At 41.1% G+C, this 24,421-nt stretch overlaps 1 protein-coding gene across 2 annotated transcripts in view; it reads right to left on the bottom strand.

The window, feature by feature from the left end:
* Positions 1-8,384: 8,384 nt before the first annotated feature.
* Positions 8,385-24,421, bottom strand: part of IQGAP2 (IQ motif containing GTPase activating protein 2) — a 293,302-nt gene continuing 277,265 nt past the window's right edge. For both annotated transcript variants that reach the window (XM_044916696.1, XM_044916697.1), the window contains 6 exons: positions 22,167-22,254; positions 19,641-19,853; positions 17,246-17,406; positions 15,070-15,207; positions 13,787-13,895; positions 8,385-9,347 (listed from right to left, as the gene is read on the bottom strand). In XM_044916696.1, the coding sequence (XP_044772631.1) occupies positions 9,234-9,347; positions 13,787-13,895; positions 15,070-15,207; positions 17,246-17,406; positions 19,641-19,853; positions 22,167-22,254 (823 nt within the window). In that variant the 3' untranslated portion in view covers positions 8,385-9,233. The remainder of the gene's footprint in view (positions 9,348-13,786; positions 13,896-15,069; positions 15,208-17,245; positions 17,407-19,640; positions 19,854-22,166; positions 22,255-24,421) is intronic.

Here is a 24,421-nt window from a genome sequence, read left to right as displayed (position 1 = left end):
CCGCGAGCCCCGCCCCTCCCCCCGCCGGGTCCCGGCAGCCGGCCGCTGCCCGGCGAGGGGAATCCAAACGAGACAGCTTTGCCTCTGGGCGCCTCTGACCCGCAAAGCTCTCAGTGACTCAGACTGCCGGGGGCCTGGAACAGGGCCGCGCGGCCTGGGCGGCTGCTCCCTTCTCTTCTCATTACTCTCCTGGGGAGCAAAGGCGCTCGCAGGGAACCTCCGAGCAAGGATGCGCCCCGGGGCGCCGGCCCCCACGGCCCCGGGCTAGACCTTACCGCCCGCGTGCCAAGCGCCTCACCTCAGGCCCAACGCGGCTGCCCCTTCGGAAATGGGGTATTTAGCTGGCAGTTTCAAAGTGACTCGTGCTTTTTTTTTAACTTAGGGAGAGTGGATTAGGAAGTTTATCCTCTAGGCATAAGGTGGCCCCTAACGAGAAGGAGCCCTTCTGTGTGGGAAGATTTCGTGACATTTTTTACCTCGTTTCTCTTTATTTGGTGAAGTTAGCACTTACTGTTTCGCGGGTGGGCTGCCGGCGGGGGGAAGTAACGGGCCGCGGCCAAGCGCAGCTGCCCCCCGCTCCCGCCCCGCGCGGCCGCGACCTTTCGTCCTCCGCCGCCCGCGCTCAGCCCGGCCGCGCGCCGGGGCACCTGCGCAGCCTTGCCCGGGGGCCCCGCGGCTGCGCGTTCCCTGCGCGCGGGCGCTGCCCCGGCGCCTGCGGCCGGAGGGCTGCCCGGTGTCCCCGAACGCGTCCCTCACGCTCTCTGGGACGGTAGTACGGGAGCTTGGTTCAGTGTGGCCAAATTCGAGGCGCAGGGCGGCGGACACTGGGGGACGTCGCGGCAGGGGCTGGGCGGGGAGGGCTCGCAGTTCCTTTGGCTCAGGGAGCTTATCTGCTGAGTCTCGCAGACCGCAACGGGAAATGGGTCCCCTCCATCGGCCTTTCCCAGAAAAGCTCACCCGCAGCCCCGTCTCCTCTCATTTGTGCGGGCCTGTTTTGCACCCTGTGGCTGATAAACTGTACTTGAGAGCCACTGGTCAGGTTTAAGCTTTTTAAAAGGGGAATTTCGCTTTGAGAGTGTCATTCCCCAGGGAGAGCCCTGACACTTAACCTAGGAGAAAATACAGCAGAGACTGTCTCTATATTCCCCCCCATCGTCCTCAGAGCACAGGGCCTAGTGTGTAGAAGCTGCTCAATAAATTACTGAATAACTGTTATATAAGGTTACTTACATTTTTTCCCTATTCAATTCTCCGAGGAAAACATATCCAAGAGACGTGAACCACTAACAGTATTATTACATCACTCTCTAAGCTACACTATTTTTCATCAATCCTACGATGCCATCGATTTTAAGACTCAATTTATGTACTTGTAGCACACACACAGAAATCCTGCCAATTAAACTGCGGCATACCGTTGATTGTAAGAAACATCTCAATTTCAGGATTGTTTAAACACGAATACAGACCATCTGAGACTCAATGAAATAGTGTAAAATGTAAAAGTAATTAATACATGTGGCAAAAAATTCTAACAGTTCAAGGATATTCAATGAAAAGTAAAAGTATCTTCAGCCTCATCTTCTAAGAATCACTTATCCATGATGATTATGGATATGGAAAAGTTTCTGTCCATCATTCAAGAATTTGTATCCACATACAAGTATATATATGTATGTATCTCCTTAAAATATGAATGGGATAATACTATAAGGATACTTTTAAGTTTTAACTATTTCAGCGGTGGAAGATGTTAACCATTTTACAAAACTGAAGTTTAAAGAACACTTTTTTGCTTAGTTATTAGAACAATGCACAGAGAGCAGCTGAAATGCATGCTTCATTCTTTGTGCATATTAGCTAGATTAAAGCATCCTTAAGAGTGGGGCTGAGATACAGTGAACAAGGGTGGAGAGTGGAACAGAATGAGGCATTTCTTCCTCACTTTAGTGTTTTCTGTAAGTTGGGGATTGCTCATTGAGCAGCCACCAAAAACCTACCTTCAGGAACAGTGGTTTTAACTTTTATCACACACAGTGCAGATTCCTGAACCTCATCCCAGAACTATGAAATCAGATTCTGTATTTTTGACAAGCAACCCCAGGTGACAGTGATGTTTGAGGGTTCCCAAAGTTTAGAGAAATATTATTCTAAGACAGTGGTTTTCAAACTTTAGCATGGATCAGTTATCTGGAAGACTTGTTAAACTATAGTGCCAGACCTCATCTTCAGAGTTTGATTCTGGAGGTCCGGGGTGTGGTCTGAAAATTTGCATTTTTTAACAAGTTCCCCAGTGATGCAGATGCTGAAGATGATGGGGCAGGGGTGGGTAGGATGGACACACTTTGAAAACTGCTTTGAGAGGTCAAAAGAATTGAACATATAGTTTGTGTGACCTTCTTTAAATTACACATTTCAAGCATAGAAAAGTACAGAGCCTAATATCACGCCCATGAGCCTACAACCTGGCATTAACATATATATGTAAATATATATTTATCTTATATTGATTAAGCTTTTTTGGTACCCTTTTCTGATTTCATTTTTTCCTGCCCAGAAGAATAACTTTCTTATTCATGTTTTTGTGCTTTTACATTTGTTTCCAAAAAATTAGTATTGGTTTGTATGATCTAAATACTTACACAGAATAACATACTCAGAATACTTCTGTAGTTTTCATTTTTCTAGATTTACCTGATTGGTATACATATATCTAATTGGTTTTTTTTATATCTAATTGTTTTTAAACTCTTTATGGTATACCTTTGTATGTATATATGGCATTTTGTTCTTCTAACACTATTTTATCTGAAGTTTTGTCCAATTTATTTCACCTAACATAGTCTATTTTTACTTTTTCTCTTCTCTTTTTAAAATATTTTTATTTTTATTTTTAAAGATTTTATTTGAGAGAGAGAGAGGGAGGGAGAGAGAGGGAGAGAGAGGAAGCATGAGGTGGGGAAGGGGCAAAGGGAAAGCAAGAAGCAGGCTCCCTTCTGAGCAGGGAGCCCAACCCAGGGCTCTATCCCAGGACCCCAGGATCAGGACTTGAGCCGAAGACAGATGCCCAACCGACTGAGCCACCCAAGTGCCCCAGAGATTTTTATTTTTTTAAAAGTAATCTCTACACCCAATGTGGTGCTTGAACTCACAACCCTGAGATCAAGAGGGGCATGCTCTTCTGACTGAGCCAGCCAGGCACCACTGCTTTTCTTTTCTTTTTTTTTTGAAGATTTTTATTTATTTATTTGAGAGAGAGAGACTGAGAGAGAGAGCACATGAGAGGGGGGAGGGTCGGGAGGGTCAGAGGGAGAAGCAGACTCCCTGCCGAGCAGGGAGCCCGATGCGGGACTCGATCCCGGGACTCCAGGATCATGACCTGAGCCGAAGGCAGTCGCTTAACCAACTGAGCCACCCAGGCGCCCGCTTTTCTTTTCTTGATTAATCAAGTCAGAGGTTGGAAATGGCCATTTTCCAATGCCCATCTTTTTGTTTTGTTGCTTTCATCATTTATTTCAATAATAATTGTTTCAATAATAATTATTCAACAATAATTTTCACATAGGCTTTTTATCATTTTCTTTTTTTCTACTTTCTTTGGATTTACTCTTATTCTCCTTTTTTTTTTTTTTAAAGATTTTATTTATTTATATGACAGGGAGAGAGAGACAGCAAGAGAGGGAACACAAACAGGGTGAGTGGGAGAGGAAGAAGCAGGCTTCCCACTGAGCAGGGAGCCCGACCCGGGGTTTGATCTGGGGTTCGATCCCAGGACCCTGGGATCATGACCTGAGCTGAAGGCAGAAGCTTAACGACTGAGCCACCCAGGGGCCCCTTATTCTCCTAACTTTTGAACCAATTGCTTAGTTTAATTTTCACTCTTTCTCCCTCAAATGAACACTTCAGCTGCATTCTGTAAGTTTTGATTTGTATATATATGCAATTCAGCCAAAAATACTTTTGTCAACTTCACTAACTCTTCTTACGCATACATTATTGGAAGTTTTGACTGGCTTTGTGATTAATTTCTAACGTTATATTATGGTCTGTTGGTAATGTTCTGTTTTCTTTTTTTTTTTTTGCATACTCTACAAAATTCCTGTAATATTTGTGTGCTCGTTAGAGCTTTTGAAAGAGATCTCTAGTTCATTTGTTCTATATCACCCATACCAAAATCCCTTTGTTGACAGTTTCACAGCAAATGTGTATAGGTTCCCCAGAGTAGAAAATCTACCTAACCAGACATTCCTGGAGGTTACCTAACATGTCGATATTTCTCAGAAGTGAAATCTCAACATTGCAGCATCATTCATATTGAAATCATCTGGTACTGACTCCCCGTTTTCATTTTCTCTGTTTGAACTTACCTGGCACCAAAGAATATGAGCCATCAGCTGTCCTTTTATAGTGTTTGTGGTATTTAATACTGTTTTAAAACAAATGTGATATCAAAATGGTGAAAATTTTAATCCCAAGATGATGTGAAAGCCGTTTCTTTTAAACGTATTAGATGATCTACCTGCTTCTGGTATTCTGCTTACAGCTCCTCTATTGGAAGCCTCCAAAGACAACAATATGTTCCAAGAACTTTCCAAGAACCTTTTGGAAGCTAATGGTGGTGATAGCAGGCCTCATATCTCATATGAACTAATATTAAGTAGTATTCAAATTAGGTGTGAGATACTCCAGGTTCTGTGCAGGTATCTCCACATTTGTTTTTGAAGCAAACATATCTGTAATCAAGTTACAAGCTAGTCCCTAGGAGACCTGTCTCTGCCTTTTGTTGTTACAAATCTGCTTTGGTATTTTGAGTTTGGAAATAAGTGAAGCTCAGGGTGCCTGGGTGGCACAGTTGGTTGAGCGCCAGACTCTTGGTTTTGGCTCAGGTTGTGATCTCATGGGTTATGAGAGATCGAGCCCCGAGTCAGGCTCTGCGCTCGGAGGGGAGTCTGCTTGAGGTTCTGTTCCTCTGCCCCTCCCCCCACTCATACATGCGCTAAAATAAACCTTAAAAAATAAGTAACATTAGTCTCTCATAATCGGTCAACAAATGTATTTTCACTAATTATATCATGGATAGAATGGTTAGACTCTCCCTGTGGTGGGGGTGCTAAGAAAAGGTCAAATTTAGTATCTGTTAAAGAAAACAACTACAAAAACTTTTGTTCCAGGTATATAAGGTGTTGAACTCAGTATCTTTCTCTTCTCGTATTCATTTCCCTTCTGTATTAGTCTGGGTTTTCTAGATAAAAAACCCAACAATCTCTATCGTCTATCTGTATCATGTATATAGATACACATAAAAGAGAAGTTTTATTACAGGAACTGGCTCACACAGAGAGGCTGAGAAGTTCCACGATCTGCTATCTGCAAGCTGGAGAACCACACCAGCTGGTGATATAATTCAGTCCCAGTCCGAAGGCCTGAGAACCAGGGAGGGCTAAGGGCATAACTCCCAGTCAGAGACTGAAGGCCCGAGGAGGAGTAGGGGTGCTGCTGGTGTAAATTCCAGAGTTCAAAGGCCTGAGAACTGGGAACTTCAGTGTGTACGGGCAGGAGAAGATGGAAGTCTCAGCTCAAGGTCTGGTTCTATCTTAACCTGTTAACCAAATCCTGGTTTCAGTAACAGAGGCAATGGGTTTTCAAAAGCTGATCAGCAGTATAGGAGCCAATGCTCACCAGAATCTCTTAAAATACAGGCAACTGTCAACATTCAGAGTTCCGTGGTTCACCTCTTGGAATGTTTGAGGAGTACCACAAATCCCCGCTTAACCACCGCCAAAGTTGTAAAAGTTGCATCATGAATAGCACCTCTAATTAGGGCCCAACCACCCATACACACTAACACAGACGTTATGGTTCTGGTCTTTCAACGACTTCATGTCAGACACTGGTCACATTGAGTTGGTCTCTATTTCACCACAAACTTCCAGAATATTAAAATATGCACAGGTTTTCTCTCTGTTGGAGATTACTAGAACACATCCTTTGAGAGTAGCTAGAATGCAGCTTAAGTCCTTTTTGCCTTTTTAATGTCTAGGTGCTTAAAAGTGGAGTTCACGGGAGCACGGACTCTCAACCTTCCAATGGAAGACGATTTTCATAATATTGGAAAGATGGCTAGACATACATCAAAATAAAGGAGTCAGCTTTAGACTTAATCAAGTTAGAGTTTCAACTGCTAAGTGTTTCAAAAGCAAAAAAAATTTTTTTTCCTCTCACTGAATAAGGAGAGTTATGAGCTCTGGGGACGAGGCTGGTGAAGGGTAGCAGAATGTGCCACTCTAAAAATAGGCCTCTTTGGCATATGTCTTATTTTGAAGTGATTATTTTGTGAAACTGCTGACACAAGAGAAGCTCTGAAAATAAAAGTTATCCTTCTGTAATGGCAATTTACATTTATGAAGAAAATTTACTTTAGAAAGGGAGGCTGTACCAGGAAGAGAGTTACTGCTGGACATCACTTATTCACCTGGCTTATCTTCCAGGCAAGGTCAATCTCACCAAACTTCTCCTCTTCTCATCATCTTCCCCTGAAGTGCAACGCCGTCCCTCCCCCCGGCCCCCACTCCCCAACATCCTTCTAAGGCGGGGGCTTGGGCTGCTTCAAGGAGTTTTTCTCAGTGTTCCTGGGTATTTCCCATGTATACATGAGGCATGCATTTTAAACTTGTATTTGTTTTTCTCTTGATAATTTTTTATTACAGGGCGTCTCAGCCACGAACGCAGGAGGAGGGAGGGAAAATTTTTCCTCCCTTACAATGGTTAGGAGTCTTTAGTGGCTCAGGGTTATAAGGTACACCTGTCCCTGGCTTGGGGTTCAGTCCTTCTGGGAGGGGCATGCGCCTTGGCGGCAACCATCTCTACATCCATACCTCCACTGGCTTCTTCCTGTTCACGCTTCTTCATCACGGTTCTCCTTCTCTGGGTTACTCATTCATTCATGTGCTTCAAAGATCTCAAGTAGCCATTGGTAGTATCTTCAACAACAGCCTTATACTGTGGGCCAACGGAGGGAAAATATTCACCCCATTCCTTGAGGGTACTGGCAGGGTACAAAGGTCTATATTAATACAGACAACATTCAAACATGACGCTCAGTGTTGCAATAAGACAAACTCCCTTCAGAGATACTATGAAAGGTTAGCTTTTGCCTCCCAACATTTTCCCCTTAATTTTGGCTCCTCTGACACATTTCCATTAACAGTTTTTCCTGGAGCACAAGGGAGGAAGTTTAACCCACCTCCTACTGTCCCTGGCTCTTGTTCCTCATGTCAGGTAGCTTCAGGGAGGACGTGGTTTATTCACAAGATGACACCTAAGCAACCGTATGTTTATTTGATTCCTTTTAGGTATGAAGGTCTGTGTTAACGTTAACATTAATGCATTAACACCCCCCACACATCCATGAACTGTTAAGATAGTGAGCACTATTTTGAACATTGTTTTGACAAAGAGCATTTTCTCTTTGTTAAAAATATGTACAACTGGAAACAGTCACTAAAAGGGCAGATTCTACTTTTAAAAATTTGAACTTTCCAAATTCTGTTGGCCTCACACTTAAAGTTCATTCGTGTCAAATGTGCATAAGTTACACTTTCTCAATGTTTTGCAAATCCCTGTGGAAAATAGAGTGTGTTGAATCAATGAACAGAATACAAGTGTCAGGGGGTTCCAGCCTGAGAGTCTGGATTACTATGGTCATGTCTTGAGATAGCTAACCTGTCTCCAGCAATCACTCTTTCAGTAATAGCAGCCCCCTCTTACCCAGCTTTTTATTTTTTAAAGATTTTATTTGAGACAGAGAGAGAGAGACAGACAGACAGACAAGCTGGGTGGGGGAGCAGCAGAGGGACAGGGAGAAACAGGACTGAGGGATCATGACCTCAGCGGAATGCAGACACTTAACGGACTGAGCCACCCAGGCACCCCTTACCCCAGCTTTTGATTGGGTACCTGTTTGCTTAGCTGGGGACCTTATTTCCCAGCCTCTATTGAAGCTAGCTGTGGCAGCATGACTAAGTTTTGTCCAATCGGATGTAAGCAGAAGTGACACGAGTGACTTAAAACAACACGCATGCCCTGGACTTCTTTCCCTCTTCTGTGGCTGGGAATCAGTGATAAGGAGAGAGCCAAATGGCCAGCCTGGGCCCTAGATAATCTTGTGGGCCTGATCACTTACCTTTGAACTGCTGACTTGGACAATAACAAACTTCTCTCTTGTTCCAGCCACAGGGTTTTGGATTTCTTGGTCACAGCAGTTTACTCCGCACCTTACCAAGTACAGCTACAGGCATGTTGTTTCTTTTCCTGATAAGCCCCACCAAGAACCTTCTACCCACTCAACAGATTTAGATTAAGACAACTAAAAAGCCAAATTTGTGTAATTCAGTAACATTTATTTTACATAAAACAATTTTCAAAGAATACATTTAAAAACCATCTAGATACTGATTTTTATCGCATTACAAAAAGTTGAGAGGCGCAATTTAAGTATTCAAATAAACTGTGAGGGGTGCCAGTGGGGGCTTAGGGGGGATCGCTACCGTGGTGTTCCTTAGTCACTTAAAGGCTCTGGGAACAAGAGTCTTTACCATGAGGCAGTACTGCACTTCATTTAGTAGGAATAAATCACATAAAATATATACTTTTATACAGAAAGTGTTATTGTATTATCACTTTCAATTACCTATAAAAACTTCATATTGAATTGCACAAAACTTCTTTAAAATTGGTAACTCCCAGAAGGTAGGGCTTAGAACTAAATATCTGTGTAAATAATTCATTACAAATAATTAGGTTTCTATTTCTCCATAGACCAAAAAAAAAAAAATCTATGAAGAATTACATTATTCAAATGGGACATTTAAAATTTTTTTCATAGGAAAATAGGTTTACAGATTTGTCTCTAGTCAACTAAACTTATTTTCTCCCTACTTTAAAACAAATCACAGAAGGTCCAAAGTTTTAAATCAGAGTCCCTATACCACAGTATAATGTGGAAGTGTTTACATTAATTCATTTTTTTGGATTATTCTACCATAGTATTAAATTATCAAAAAGGCACATGGGTACATTCTTCAGAACAGTTTTGGTCTTTTTTGTTTTGTTTTGTTTTTAAAAAATCACACATTTATAAGCAGTGATTTCAATCATGTTTAACAACAAAAATATTAAACAGATTCATTTCTTAATCCAGATGATACAGATTCCATGAAATTTCTGTAGGCACTTCACTTTCCATAGAATTTCTTGTTCAGTAGGTATATGAGAAGGTTCACATTCACTTTAACCTTATCAAACATTTTCATTACAGCTACTCCTTCATACTGCATCTGAAGTAAATCCTGAAATTGTGAAGATCATCATTAAATCTCAAATTTGTCATTTTGCACATTTAAAAAACATTCTAGAAGAATCTGTCAACAAAAATAAGATTCAGTTGACCTAACTACGGAGCGTGCATCAAAATCATCCCGTTAAAAACACAAGCTAGTTACAGCACAGATCGCTGGGCCCCATCCACCAGAAGTTCTGACTTTGTAGCTTTGGGGTGAGGCCCAAGAATATGCATTTTAACAAGTTCCCATGTGATGATGGCATGGTTGGTCTGAGTGCCATACTTTGAGAATCACTTACCTAAGTGAAAGAAAACAGATTTTTAGAATTGATAAGCACTGTATAACAGAAAACCATCATCAAATTAATATCAGATATGTAATTATACTTTTTAATTGAAAAATTCAAAATATAAATATTCAAGCAAGATGGGTTCTAGCCTTTAGAACAGTGGTGTTTTCTAAAGTGGAGCAAGAGGGGCACCTGGGTGGCTCAGTCGTTAAGCGTCTGCCTTCGGCCCAGGTCATGATCCCAGGGTCCTGGGATCGAGCCCCGCATTAGGCTCCCCGCTCCGCGGGAAACCTGCTTCTCCCTCTCCTACTCCCCCTGCTTGTGTTCCCTCTCTCGCTGTGTCTCTCTCTGTCAAATAAATAAAATCTTTAAAAAAAAAAAAAGTGGAGCAAGAAAGGCAATTCCTTGGGAAGCAAAAAGAATATGAGAACTCCTATTTATTCTTATTTTTTATCATTCTTTAAACGTTTACATTTTGTATATATATTTTATAGAGTATAGTAGTAAGGGCATGTATACTTTATAAATAAGTATGTACAAATGGGCATTAATGATCATGTTATGTACTGAAGTTGTGTGATAGAAATTTGGAGACCCCTGTATAAAGCAAATCCTTCCTGATTGAAATTACTTCTGTTCCTGTATTGAGAACAAGGCCTTATTCTCAAGTCAATCATTCTGCCACCACATAAACAAAGGAAATCACCTCTTGCTAAAGTTAGTAAATGTGTCACACCAGTCATATGCATGAGATAAGCAGCAATGTTTCCTAACACCACAGGACAGGGAGGTCTTTCCCAAATAGAAGATATCATTCTTGAACTCCCACAGACTAATACCCAAGACCTCATTTTCTTGTTTCTAGCTCTGGAAACTTCTTGGTTCTTAATGATAATGTCTTGTATCTACATTAAGCAAGGCCACTTGCTTAACTTCCATTAAGAAGTTGGAATCATCTTTGAGAGAACTTTGGCTGTTCCCAGCTTCCTTCTCCACTTCTTCAATTACCTCCAACTGTACTCAGCTCTAAGTAAGAGACACCTGCAGGTGTCTGCAGGGGAATCAGATGGTCCCCCAACGTGGAGAGCAAAGTAAATGACCGAACTTGTGGATGGAAGATCAGATTTGAGACTTAACCCCACCATTTGCTATCTTATGACCTTGCAACATCACACAACCTCTCTGAAGTTCTGTATTTTGTGTGTGTGTAAATTGTGAGAACACTGCCTACTTCACAGGCGTGCTGTTGGGCACAGGAGATCAAGGTCCCCAAGCTCTTTGTAAGCCACCCATGCCTTGTCAGGATTAACTGGAATCCTGTGAGAGGGGCAATGGAGCCGAGTGATGAAGAACTTGGACTCCAGCTGCCTCTTGTATAACAAGCTCTCTGAACCTCTCAGTTCTTCATCTGGGAAAGGAAGTGAGTCAACCTTGTAGCCCTTGATGAACATTGGCCATTATCTGTGACAGGAGAACATCTTCACTTAAGTCGCACCCTTTTGTTAGGTATACTGCCAATACATATAGGATTTAATTAAGATATAATCTTTAGGAACTGAGGAAAGAGTGGGAGAAGACCACCTAGAAATAATGTTAGAAGCGATCTCCCTTAATTCTCTTACAAATTTCTGTCCTGTTGCCAGGCCTTGTCTCACACTAATGACCTGGCCATCATGTCCTCTTTGGTAATTCATGTGATAATGTAATTGTCTGAAGGCCTTCTGTATAAACAGAAGTCTGACTTTATTAGCTATTAGATGCAGGGCTGGCTACTGGGGCATTTAACCTGCGCAGGGTCCCATGATCAGTAGGGCCCTGCACTTCGTTTAATGCTCTCCTGTTACTATTTTGAAATTCTCAATAATTCTGAATAAGGGGCTGTACATTTTCATTTTGCATCAAGCCCTGCAAATTATGTAGGTAGCCTGGTGATATGTTAATGACTTTCAAAATCTGGGGCAGCTAAGCAGTAACATTTCGCAATCAATTACGTGTATAGATGAACGGCGTGAATAGCTAATCCTACTGCATACTGAATCCTTAACAAAGGAGCATGTGAAGCTTGGTATCTGCTCCACTGTTCAAAGGAAGTCCCATGGAATTCTTGAGGCCTGTCTGAACAGGTGTCTCCTGGTCACTTGGAATTCGTCTGTCCAGTTGATGTTGATTGGCCTTGGGTCATTTCCTTCTTGACAAACACATGATATGTCTTTGCCGCTTCTAGAGAAGAATGACTAACCAAGACAATCCACTTTGGAGCAGATGGTTTTCTCTTCCCATATTTATCTAAGTGGTACATAGGGTCACTCAAACTTTTCAGTTAAGTTGTTAGACGGATACATTTAGTGACATTTAAAATAAGGTAGAAAACAATACTGTTTACTTATATATACTTTTCATAATTACACATTATCTTTCATTTTCTCTCTAGACTCTAATTTACTCCATTATCTCAATGGCCTTATCATATTCACTTCTAATTTTTCCTTTTAAGCTACAAGGAATGCTAGACAGAAAAGAAGGGATTGGCATCTGCTCCTAGGAGGGGGAAGTCATTTCAGGGCTCTCGGCCACTGGCTCCGCGGGCGGTGAGGCTAGAACTTGTCACTTGCAGGGGCTCATCAAGATGGTTTGTGTAGATACACACAGAGTACCTGGGAACCATTTTACAAGTAATTCGGGACCCAGGTAATTAGGTGTTATTTCCATTTAAAATCTCTTATGTGAAAAAGAAAAACTCAAATACTTGTTCTTTTTTTTTTTTTTTTTTGAGAGACGGAGACAGAGACAGCGAGAGAGAGCGCAAGTGGGGAGGAGAGGGAGAAGCAGATTCCCCTGCTGAGCAGAGAGACAGATGCGGGGCTCGATCCCAGGACTCTGGGATCATGACCTGAGCTGAAGGCAGATGCCCAATGACTGAGCCACTCAGGGGCCCCCCAGATACTTCTTTTAGCCGATCGTACACTAAGGATTAAGAAGAGGTTGGGAGTAAACATTTGGTTGCACACTCCCTTCATTTTCTGTTGTTGTGGTGGTTTTTTGGACACAGAAATTGGATGTCTCAGTTTCTGTTCAAGTATATTTAGCTTAAATGTGGTTCTTATGAGTAAAAGGCAATAATTCAGACTGCAGACACCATTTTTCTACTTATAGATAACTATTTTGCACAGTGTCTTTCATTCTTATCATCCTAAGCATTTAACAGATATTTTTAAAAAGATATATTTATTTTATTTTATTTTTTTATTTATTTATTTTTTTTTAAAGATTTTATTTATTTATTTGACAGAGAGAGACACAGCGACAGCAGGAACACAAGCGGGGGGAGTGGGAGAGGGAGAAGCAGGCTTCCCGCCGAGCAGGAAGCCCGATGTGGGACTCGATCCCAGGACCCTGGGATCATGACCTGAGCCGAAGGCAGACGCCTAACGACTGAGCCACCCAGGCGCCCCAGATATATTTATTTTAGAGAGAGAGAAAGAGAAAGAGAAGGAGAGAGTGAGAGAGCATGCATGTGTGAGTGGGCGGAGGGGGAGAGAATTTTTAAAAAGATTTTATTTATCCATTTATTTGAGAGAGTGAGAGCACACAAGCAGGAGGGAGAGAGAATCTGAAGCAAACTCAGTGTGCAGAGCTCTATCCCATGACTGACCACAAGACTAGGACCTGAGCCAAAACCAAGAGTTGGATGCTCAACAGATGAGCTACCCAGGTGCCCCCTAAGCATTTAATTGACTTAATACACTAATGTAAAAATGATTCTAAGAAGGAGAAAGAAGGAGAAATGAGGTCAGGAAAGTTCCAATCCTGGGCATATGTAGTCTTAGAAAGAAATCCAAGTTCCTAATAAAAGAAAACTTGCCAGCCTTCATATAGCTCTCAATACTTTTATGTTTACCCTCTAAGCTTTAAAATGGAAACATGCCTTAGAAATACTGACCACTATGGTTTGCCATCTAAAAGCATTTTAAGTTCTAATATTTTGAAAAATTAGAGCTTTTTAAAAAACCATCAATGCTTAAAAAGCTAATATTGGCAAACAAGGCTTGCAGGGGTCTTCTGGTGAACCTCACTGTTATGAAGGGTGGAAGCCAGGGGAGGCACAAATGCCCCACATTATAAAACTCACCCCCACTTTGCAGAAATCCCAGCTTACCTGAATATTGAGCTGTACCTTTTCCATCTCGACACCAAGGAATTTGGATCTGACATCAAAGATGCCCACATCTTCAGTAGATACGATATCAAATGTAACATTTTTAAACCTAGTGAAGAAAGGGACACTCACACATGTGGAACTGCAAATTTATGTGTAAAGCTGACACCAGTTAATGGAATCCTTAGTTAGCAGGCTTAGTGCAAGGTCCACTGGGAAAATCCTAATCCCCCAAACCTCCTATCATACCCCTTCCCCACTCTGCTCACTAACCTAGGTTTCATGGTTCTTGTTGGGACTGTAGCTGAGAGCACTGAAGTAGGTCCTTTATTATAAAAGAAATGCTATTAAAATGTCATCCTTGTTCTTAAAGATCATAAAATATAGTTGGAAATAGGAGGTTCACAGAATGTGAGGATTAAATATTGACTTGTACCGCTGAGAGGTCGGTTGAATTTTATTTTATTCTACTTTACTTTACTTTATTTCATTTTAAAGTAGGCTCCACGCCCAATGTGGAGCCCAACGTGTGGCTTGAACTCACGACCCTGAGATCAAGACCTGAGCCGAGATCAAGAGTCAGACAGACGCTCAACCGACTGAGCCACCCAGTTGAATATTATGGATGATTTCTTTTATAGAAACTATAAAGATGAGGAAGCATGTTCTCTGAGTGGGTGGAGTCAAGGGAAGGTTTGCTGGGATAAGTGGAATAGAGCCCAGTTCTGGAGAGAAGGCAGGAGTTGGAGAGGAGGGCACATGGGTAGTCTGGCTCCCCCCAACAGTGATGGGACACAAGGCTCACGGTCCCTTTAACACAGAGAACCCACTGGCACGTGGTACGTGGCTGCAGCGGAGGGTTTCCATTTTCCCCTCTAGGTCAAATACACACACCAACAGCACACCGCAGATGGCTCTGACCCGGGTGTTGGCACACAATCTGTGGCTTTGAAATGAGAAAGGTACTATTTTGCACTTGTAAATAACTCTTCTCATTCAAGACCAAAAGGCAGCTTTTCATTCTCACTGATATGACTCAGTCCTTTTGGTGGGAAAGGGGAGGCGGGCAAATCCAAACACACTGGGCCAGCCATGGGAAACACAGTGACCCGCTCGGCACTTCCTACAACCCACAGCACCAGATGTTTGGGGTCTGATGGGAAGACTAGAGACCAAATGAAGCTCTCTTCTAAGGCCACAGGAAACCTAAGAGAAGGGAGTCGGATTTTATGGGAGTGATTAGAGGGTGCTTGTGCTCTGTGTAGATTCTGGGTCACACTCACTGGTTTGTTTGAAGGTCGTCTATCCCCAGGAGGACACCTTTCTCATGCAGCTTTGCTGCCGTGTACCTCACCGGCTTGGATCTTTTCGCCCCTTTGGGTTCTCCTTTTCCATCTAGTTTAATTGATCTTCGAGAATTTCTGACAAAAGAAGAATAAACTGTCTGTTGTCATGATGGCAAAGTCAGAGGTTTCTGGTGGTGCAATAACCCTGTCAGGGTGCCCACCACTGCTCACACTGGGCCCCACTGCCCTGAATACGAAACTTTTTATTTTGCAACAGTTAAGGGGAGATTTTTCCGAGATTTTGCGATAGTAGGTGACAATTTTCCCTAGACCATAAAACCTCACTACTGAAATATAAGAGAAAGCTATTTTCAAAGTGACTGAAGTTTGAATTACAGACTAACATTTTTCATAAAACTTGTCCTCTATTTTCTCAGGCATGTCGAAATACGTAGCTATATTAAGTCATTCTGCAAGCAGCTTTGGTTCATTAATCTGAACTGCATACTTCTTTTTTTTTTTTTTTTAAATTTTATTTATTTATTTGACAGAGAGAGACACAGCGAGAGAGGGAACACAAGCAGGGGGAGTGGGAGAGGGAGAAGCAGGCTTCCTGCAGAGCAGGGAGCCCGATGTGGGACTCGATCCCAGGACCCTGGGATCATGACCTGAGCTGAAGGCAGTCGCTTAACCAACTGAGCCACCCAGGCGCCCTGAACTGCATACTTCTTAAGTAAAGATATTATTAAGACTTTTTTAGTTTATTTAATAAATATTATGTGGCCAGCAATGTTCTGAGTACTTTATGAATATTGCCTCACATTTGCAAAATTGACATTTCCGTAGTGCTTTGAAATAAATAAATTCCTTTCTTATTGTTTCATTTAGCTCTCATAACAATGCTTGTGAAGCTGGTACTCCTGCCACCTTAAAGATGAGAAAATTGAAGTTCCAGAGACATTCACTGGGCTGGGTCACAGATCACACAATCTAAGAGGAAATTAGAATGCAAATCCAGCTCACCCAACTGCAGAGCTTGTAAAATGCCTTCAAGTAGTTGCAATAAATATATAAAAAACCCCCTCTAAAAACCCTATTTCTTCTGGGTATTATTAGCTTGATCAACTTCTTCTTCCCAGGAACAGAGTAAAAGTAATTTACAGGCTGCAAGCAAACGAATTAAAATTCAGAGCTAGTGGGGCCCAAATAGATGTGGTTTAAATTTGCTTATCTCCCTTCATCAAATCTTCTATGATTAATGCAGTTGATTTTTCTGTACAGCATCATTTCCTACTGTCAATTTGATTACATGGATTACATGAAAATATTGCATTACATATTTAAATGGGTAATTAAAATTCGATTAGTATCAATCTTAGTCTAGGAGTAAGAACAATTATGAGCAAAGAATACTCATTAAAAGTGGCTACATTGTGTATAAAAAAATCTGTAATATGTATGCTAACGGATAATAGGCAACTGCCAAATTTTGTCTTTTATGTCAATAATATTTTTGTAAACCCATAAGCAATTTTAAAGGTTTTTAAAATTTATTTGAGAGAGAGCGAGAGAGCACGAGTGAGGGGGGTGGTTAGTGGAGGAAGGGCAGAGGAGAAAGAGAATCTCCAGCAGACTCCGTGCTGAGCGCAGAGCCCAATGTGGGCTCTACCTCACAACCCTGAGATCATGACCTGAGCCGAAATCAAGTCAGATGCTTAACTGACTGAGCCACCCAGGGGCCCCACTAAGCAATTTTAAATCATTAGGCTGTATTCGCTGTTAGCAAACACCTGGAGTTATCTAACATTAATATCATTTACTGTAAACATTCATAAAACAAGAGTAGTTTAATTTTTATCATAGTGTTCAGAGACACCTTTGACTAAAACAGACAAAAGGAAAAAGGAGAGTGCTTCCCCAGGTGTTAAAGCTACTTGCTTAAAATACAACAAATTGAGCTACTCGAATTCCAATGCTGATGGGCAATTCAAAAGTTCCTAAATGCACTTCTGACTTCTTAGATCACAGCAGCAAATCACAAGATTGAGATTCTAGTGTTTGGTTATAAAATAAAGCAAGCAGTTTGCTTCCAAGCCCCACTGTCCAGGATTGTAGAAGAACGGACACCCCTATACACCAGGACACCACAAACGGACATAGGAATTTAACTTACCTTCTTTTTAAGTTGTCTAAACAAGTCTTTATGTAGGTGTCATAATAATTAATCTGCTCTTCATAAAATGCCGCCTTCTCATTGAGTGCCTTCAGGGTCTGCCAAAGTTTGGCCAATTCAGCTTTTCGAAGCTTTCGATGTATTCTTTGATTTCGAATGTCCTAAAAGAACAAATCAAGGCTATGATACGAGATTTAAGAAGCTGACTTCATGATATTGCCAATGTGGGACAAGAAGACTGTGGACTATTGAATCCCTATTTGTGACCATTAACCTGTAGCTTCCCTCAGTGACCTTCATCTCTGAACACTAAAGTGTCCCTCCTTCCTTGCTTATACTTCAGACTGGCAAGGGTCCATATTTCACTTTAACAGAGTTGCTAAGGTTTATTTTTTCCTTGATGGAAAAGCGGATAAGCATTTTTGGAATAACCATACAATTAATTTAAGGAAAAATAGTGTTTTAAGAGGGGCCTAAGGAAGACTTTCCTAGGAGAGAGCAATTTCTTCAGAATGTGTTCAACATTCCACTTGGAAGAATACTTTACCTGGAAAGGTTTACACGTAATCAATGCATTCCTTTTAGAAATAAGTAAAACAAACAAACAAAAAACAATGCACTTTTTAATCTGAGAAATATTTCTCAAGGTTTCCAAAAACAACTGAGCTCTCAAGATTGATGGGAAAGATATAACTCTGGTAACTATTCCTTGGATTTAAATAGAGTTAGGAGAACATTAAGTTGTCCAAACTGCTTATAACTTACAGGAGCTAGGCTATATTTAAACTTATAGGCATAAGATTTATTTGTAATTCTAACGGGTAAATCACGAAAATGTTTCATTTAAGAAAATGGCGCTTAGGGCGCCTGGGTGGCTCAGTTGGTTAAGCGACTGCCTTCGGCTCAGGTCATGATCCTGGAGTCCCGGGATCGAGTCCTGCATCGGGCTCCCTGCTCGGCAGGGAGTCTGCTTCTCCCTTGGACCCTCCCCCCTCTCATGTGCTCTCTCTCATTCTCTCTCTCTCAAATAAATAAATAAAATCTTAACAAAAAAAAAAAAGAAAGAAAATGGCGCTTGTTTACTATGATTTTCCTTATGTGGACAAATTAAAACACATTCACCTAGGAATCCAGATAGACATGCATACGTCCTTAAATAACAATTCTCCAGTAAACAGAATCTTTTGGAGGATGCCTTCATGGTAGACCTTTTTTTAAGGCAAAAGCATTAATTTCTCTACTAATTATTCCCAGAGAGCAATATTCTCCACCCCAGAGCTATGGAAAGAAATGTGACTTCCCTTGAGTCACCTAGGCTAGGAGGACTAAGTCTACTGCTCTAAGTGACCATAACTTTCCATGGAAGAAAGAAGCGGAGTTGATTTTCCACCAAGAAGGTGAGAACATTTACTTTTTTCCTGATCACTTAACTGCCTTTAACCTCCAGACCCATTTTAATTTGCATATTTGGATAAAAAGAAGGAAATGTCCTTTTGACTCAAATATATACTTCCTTATCCTTGGCATACAGATCTTAGCCATTTCCTGTGATGCTTCCTCACACTAATTTGAGATCCTTTTCTCAGGAAGTTTCCCAACTGTAAAAATATGGGATGAGAAAACAGAAAGCACCCTTGAAGTCTTAACTGCATTTAGGCTCAACTGCTCAGAGGCACATTCTCAGGGACACAGAGTTAATATCTCAGTGGCAGGTCCTAAGAGCAACTGGGCTATATGACAACTAACAAGAGAGAACTCTCATTGAAGTACCATTTTTATTTTAAAACTAGTAAGTATTGGGGCGCCTGGCTGGCTCACTTGATAGAGCATGTGACTCGATCTCGGGGTTGTAGGTTTGAGCCTCATGTTGGGTGTAGAGATTACCAAAAAAATAAAATCTTAAAAAAACCCCCAAACTTAGTAGGTATTGCTTAAAGGTATAGATGAGACCTGTCAATTAAATTTCCTGAGCATTATTTCTGGTGTGTGTCAAATGTCCTAATGACTTGGGGAAGTTGTGAATTTTTTCTATTAAAAGTCATCAATGGGGTGCCTGGGTGGCTCAGTTGGTTAAGCGTCTGCCTTTGGCTCAGGTCATGATCCTAGGGTCCTGGGATCGAGCCCCGCATCGGGCTCCCTGCTCCATGGGAGGCCTGCTTCTCCCTCTCCCACTCCCCCTGCTTGTGTTCCCTCTCTTGCTGTCTGTCAAATAAATAAATAAAATCTTAAAGAAAAAAAAAGTCATCAATGGCTTTGAAGCCTTTGAAAATCTATAATATTGATCATGGCAATACAACTATGAATCTGTTATGTCACCTCAGAGAGTGCCTAGCATGTGACCAAAGATTAGCAAATGTCTGCTAAGTGAAGAAGGAAGAATACTATTTCCAAAAACCTTGGCAATCTCATTGAGAATGTCTTGGTATTTATTCTTGGATGACACGTGTCCAGTTTGTTCCAAAGTCCTAAGATTCCTCTGGATTTTCCTCTTCTTCTGCTCCAGGGGTAGCTGTGCATCTTCAACCATAGACTGACTATGCTTCATTTCTTCTGGAGCCTGGGAATCTATAATTGCACGGCTCACCATATCTTTGGCATGATCTGTTTCCTGAAAAGGGAATATCAAGATGTTGACTATTCTCTGATTCCCCAGTCTCACAAATTCATAAACTGTACAAGACAAGTTAATGTCAAAATAAAAGAAGTCTCAAGTCAGAGTCCAAAGACCAGAATCAGCTTATGTTCTTCATGGAATTTGAATAGGTCTTTGGGAAGGGATTATCTCATATTTTTGAGAAATATAACAATGGTGGCAGGCCTACTTTGAACAAGATTCTCAATGGCTACTTTAGTGCTAAGATGAGAAATCACCTTAGTAATGAATATATTATAGTGGATAACTGATATTTTTGAAGTCCCTGGATGGAAGGATTTCAATTCCTGGACAGTTCAGCTGAGGAAACTAAAACTACATTATTCATTAAAACACAGCTATGAGAACACCCTAAACATCCAGAACCCAACTGAACTCTCACACATCAGCATATTTATGGAGATTGGTAAGCCATGAGGGCAGAGACCTTTATTTTAATAAGGGAATAATTCTCAAACTATCAACTCTGAAAAGCCTGCAGGGTGTCTTTGAACCAAAGGGAATAAGAATATTTTAGTTCATCCTAAGTTTCCAAATAATTGATTAGTAAATGAATGAATGAATAGAATTTGGACAGGTTATTCAAAAAAAAAAAACAGTAATAAAAGGAGACTGGTGATCTTCCCAATTCATTTTATTAGACAACTGATTGACACAATATAAAGTCTAAGGATACAAATATTATTAGATGACAGATAGACTAACACAGGAATAGTTTACAGGTCAGTGGTCAACATTAACTGCAGCACTTAATATGTTATTGGACACCTAGTATGTGCCAGTTATTATTCTACCCGCTTAACATGTTTTAAATCATTTGTTCTTGCTATGAATTAAGCACCATTATTATTTCCTTTTATAGTTGGGGGAACTGAGGTAGAGAAATCCTTCTAAGTGCCTAGAATTACATAGTTAGGAGGTGCAGGACTATACTTGATCTTGGGAGTCTGCATTCTTGTGACTATGCTACATTTGGGGAAAAATTAAATATTCAATAAGGACTAAAATTCTCTTACTAAATTAGTAGGATATTCCACCCACATTGTTTAAAAATATTCACACATTAACAAACACCAGATAACTTGGTTTCATTCTTTATGTTTTGTAAATTAGAAACAGTCATTTCTTGGCAACCAATTAAATGAAGAATGATTCAGGAATGGGGTGCCTGGGTGGTTCAGTCAGTTGGGCGTCCCACTCCTGATTTCCGCTCAGGTCATGACTGCAGGGTCATGGGACTGAGCCCTACATCGGGCTCTGTGCTCAGCAGGGAATCTGCTTGAGGATTCCCTCTCTCTGCCCCTCTCCCCACTCACATGTGCACGTGCTCTCTCTCTCTCTCAAATAAATAAGTAAATCTTAAAGGAAAAAAAGAATGATTCAGGAAAATTATGTGCCACTCTGCTAAGAAGTATCTAATTAGATAATTTTGTTAACTTTTGTTTAGCAAGTGGTAATTACTGATACAAAAGCAATAGCAGTGAATTAACTTAATTCAGAATGAACTAAATAAACAATGATGCATTTTAAAAGATGTTGATAACAACTTTAATGCAAGATTGTTAGGAACCTTTAGTTACTTACAGCACGATTATGGTGCTCTGACCTGATGGACTCAAGACATTCACTTCTGAAGCATTTGGAAAACAGTTTTAATGTGTGAGACACTTGTTTCAATTTAGCAAATACGTAAGATATGAAAGGTATTTTTCTACATCCTATTGACCAGAACTATCTTTTAACTGACTTATCTGCCCACCCACTATATGAGGTTTATTTTATTTTATTTTATTTTTAAGATTTTTATTTATTTGACAGAGAGAGACACAGCGAGAGAGGGAACACAAGCAGGGGGAGTGGGAGACGGAGAAGCAGGCTTCCCGCCGAGCAGGGAGCCCGATGTGGGACTCGATCCCAGGACTCTGGGATCATGACCTGAGCCGAAGGCAGCCGCTTAACGACTGAGCCACCCAGGCGCCCCTATATGAGGTTTATGATGAACATTCAGAGGCTTTAAAATTATCTTCCTAGTCTAGGACAAATTTACATTTAGCATACATTTGGTGCTGCATTTTATATTTCTTTCCCATTATAGGGATTTTATATTTATGACTGAACTCAGCTGGCCAGAGTAACACATAAATTTCCTTACTTCCAAACCATGTCAGTTACATTGTCTTTGTAGTAACAGTAAACACTGGACATGAAGATTAAGAAAGTCAACTCACATACATGGTACTTATTATTTTACACTCAAAGACCAATTACCTGTTGTGTCGTTGCTGGTGTCTCCAAGATTTCTGTCAATGTGTTCCCTGGTTGGTTCCGGATCACATCAATTATCAGCTTTTTGGTCCTTACAAAATTGAGAAGAGACAGACTTTCAGACGGCAGTCCTGATGTACAACAATCTGCTTCTCCCCTATGCTTCTTTGTATGTGTTACACGAACGCATACAAAAATGAAGCTTCAAAGATAATCCCTTAAAACAGAATGGTCTTTCAGAAATTCACATCTGCTCTGAGGCTCCTGCAAGTTTGTGAGTGCTTGATAATCAAAGTCTGGGTTTTACATACTGGATGTTGTGGGATTATGCTGTCAGTAACAGGGGGACAAGTATGTCAGTAGATTCCTTCTCTAAGTACTTTTTCTTCTTTGTAGACAGAGACTACTTTTGATGAGCAGGAGGGATGTGCTGCTGATATGGCCTGCTACTGTGAAGGATGCAGGAATGATATCTAATACCCTCTCCCCTTTCCTGACTTTATTAACTTTAAGCTTCTGAGCCTCTTTAATACTTTATAAACCTTTAGGAGCCAGTCCAATGGTTACTCCTCCTGGTCTGAGAAAGGTATGGAACAGTTGGAAGGCCAGTGGGAGCAGCAGTCCCAGGTGGGCTGGGGTGGCTTTGGCTGCCGGCTGACACAACAGTGAGGTGGATGGTGTTCAAGAACCTCAGGTCTGGTGGACGAGCTAAGAGATGGGCTTGCGTCCTTGTCTTCAGATGGCAGAAAATAGAGGAGCTGCTCAATAAAATGTTAACAGCTAGGAAACTCCACCGAAAGCACTAAAACCACAATACTTTTTCACATGTGTCCTTCATGGCAATCCTACTCAAAGATCAGGTTGTGTAATGATGTTAAAAGATTTCAGCATAAAAGGCAAAGGGTTGACCCTTTGTGTGTGTACTTTCACATGAGCGGGAAAATTATTATTGGATATAGCTTCCTTTCTAAAAAATAGAGACATAAAAAGAAGCTGCCTTAAATTATAAACAGGTCTAACTGATGACTGAAGTTTCACTGTTCTTGCTGCTCTGTTGTATTTAACATAGTTTCTTTCAAAGGCATTGCGTGCCATCACTGGATGATGTCTTTCTTCTTTATACAGCAGGAAATGTTCACATGGCATGAAAATGGGAAAATGAAAACAAAACACTGTTCATTTTTGAATCATCAGGGCAAATGACAGAGGAAGCCCTCAAAGTGAAGTCCAAATATCTTATTTTTGAAAATAGGATAAAATCCAATAAGCCATCTGTAAACATTATTTTTGTCATTTCTTACTTACTGCAGGTCTGTATGAGAAGAATGATTACAGCCATTTCCTCTGACCCATGACCTTTCACTGCTGGGGATTTACAGGCTGTCTGGGAATGTCCGAACACTCCCCCGAGAGTCCAAGGTGGACACACAGCTAATTATAGCCATGCGGGAGAGGGCACTGTTCCTAAGGTGGCTGTAGCTTAGCCAAGTCTCGTTTCCTCCTTACACGACTCCCTGTTCCAATCATCATTAATGTCTTCAACAGGAACATCAAGTTAAAAGTAAAAGCACTGGATGATTTTAAAAAGGTCAACCCAATGACAGTTTCATATTTGAAAAAATATTCTAGGAACCACTTATGATCTATCTTTCCAGAAAACTCCCAGCTCATTTCTTTAGAGAGGATATCTGATGACCAAAATGACCCAGGTCACTAAAGCGTGCCCTGCCAGGGACAAAGAATGTTTGTTTGTTAAGGAGTCACTCAAGGACGAACTGCCTATACTGAGTCTTTCTCAGGAATTCAACTTTATGTCAAGCCAGTGGAATCCACTTGCCAAAGTTCCACCCCAGACATCTTGCATGTAAGTAACCATCCTGTTTCAGGACAGGGAACTTACTATCTCCCCCTGCAGCATGCCTAATGGTTAAGGCCACTGCGATCAGATAGATCTAAGGTCCATTTGGGGCTCCTGTGCTTACTAGTTGTGTGGACTTGTACAAATTATATAATCTCAATGAGTCTGTTTTCTCATTTATAGAATCGGAATCTCTCAGAGGACTTAGTGAGGACTCAATGAAAAGTCCCATGTAAAGCCACTCACTAGGGTCTGATGTGTGGTAAGCATTCACATGGTCATGAAAGCTTCGCCGCCCAAGATGGCAGCCACCGGCTACAGGTGGCAATGGACCACTTGAAACATGGCTAGTCCAAACTGAGATGTATTACAGGTGTAAAACACATACTGGATTATGAAC

Source organism: Neomonachus schauinslandi, chromosome 7, assembly GCF_002201575.2.
Source record: "Neomonachus schauinslandi chromosome 7, ASM220157v2, whole genome shotgun sequence".
Lineage (NCBI taxonomy): Eukaryota > Metazoa > Chordata > Mammalia > Carnivora > Phocidae > Neomonachus > Neomonachus schauinslandi.
This window is presented reverse-complemented; position numbering and strand designations above follow the sequence as displayed.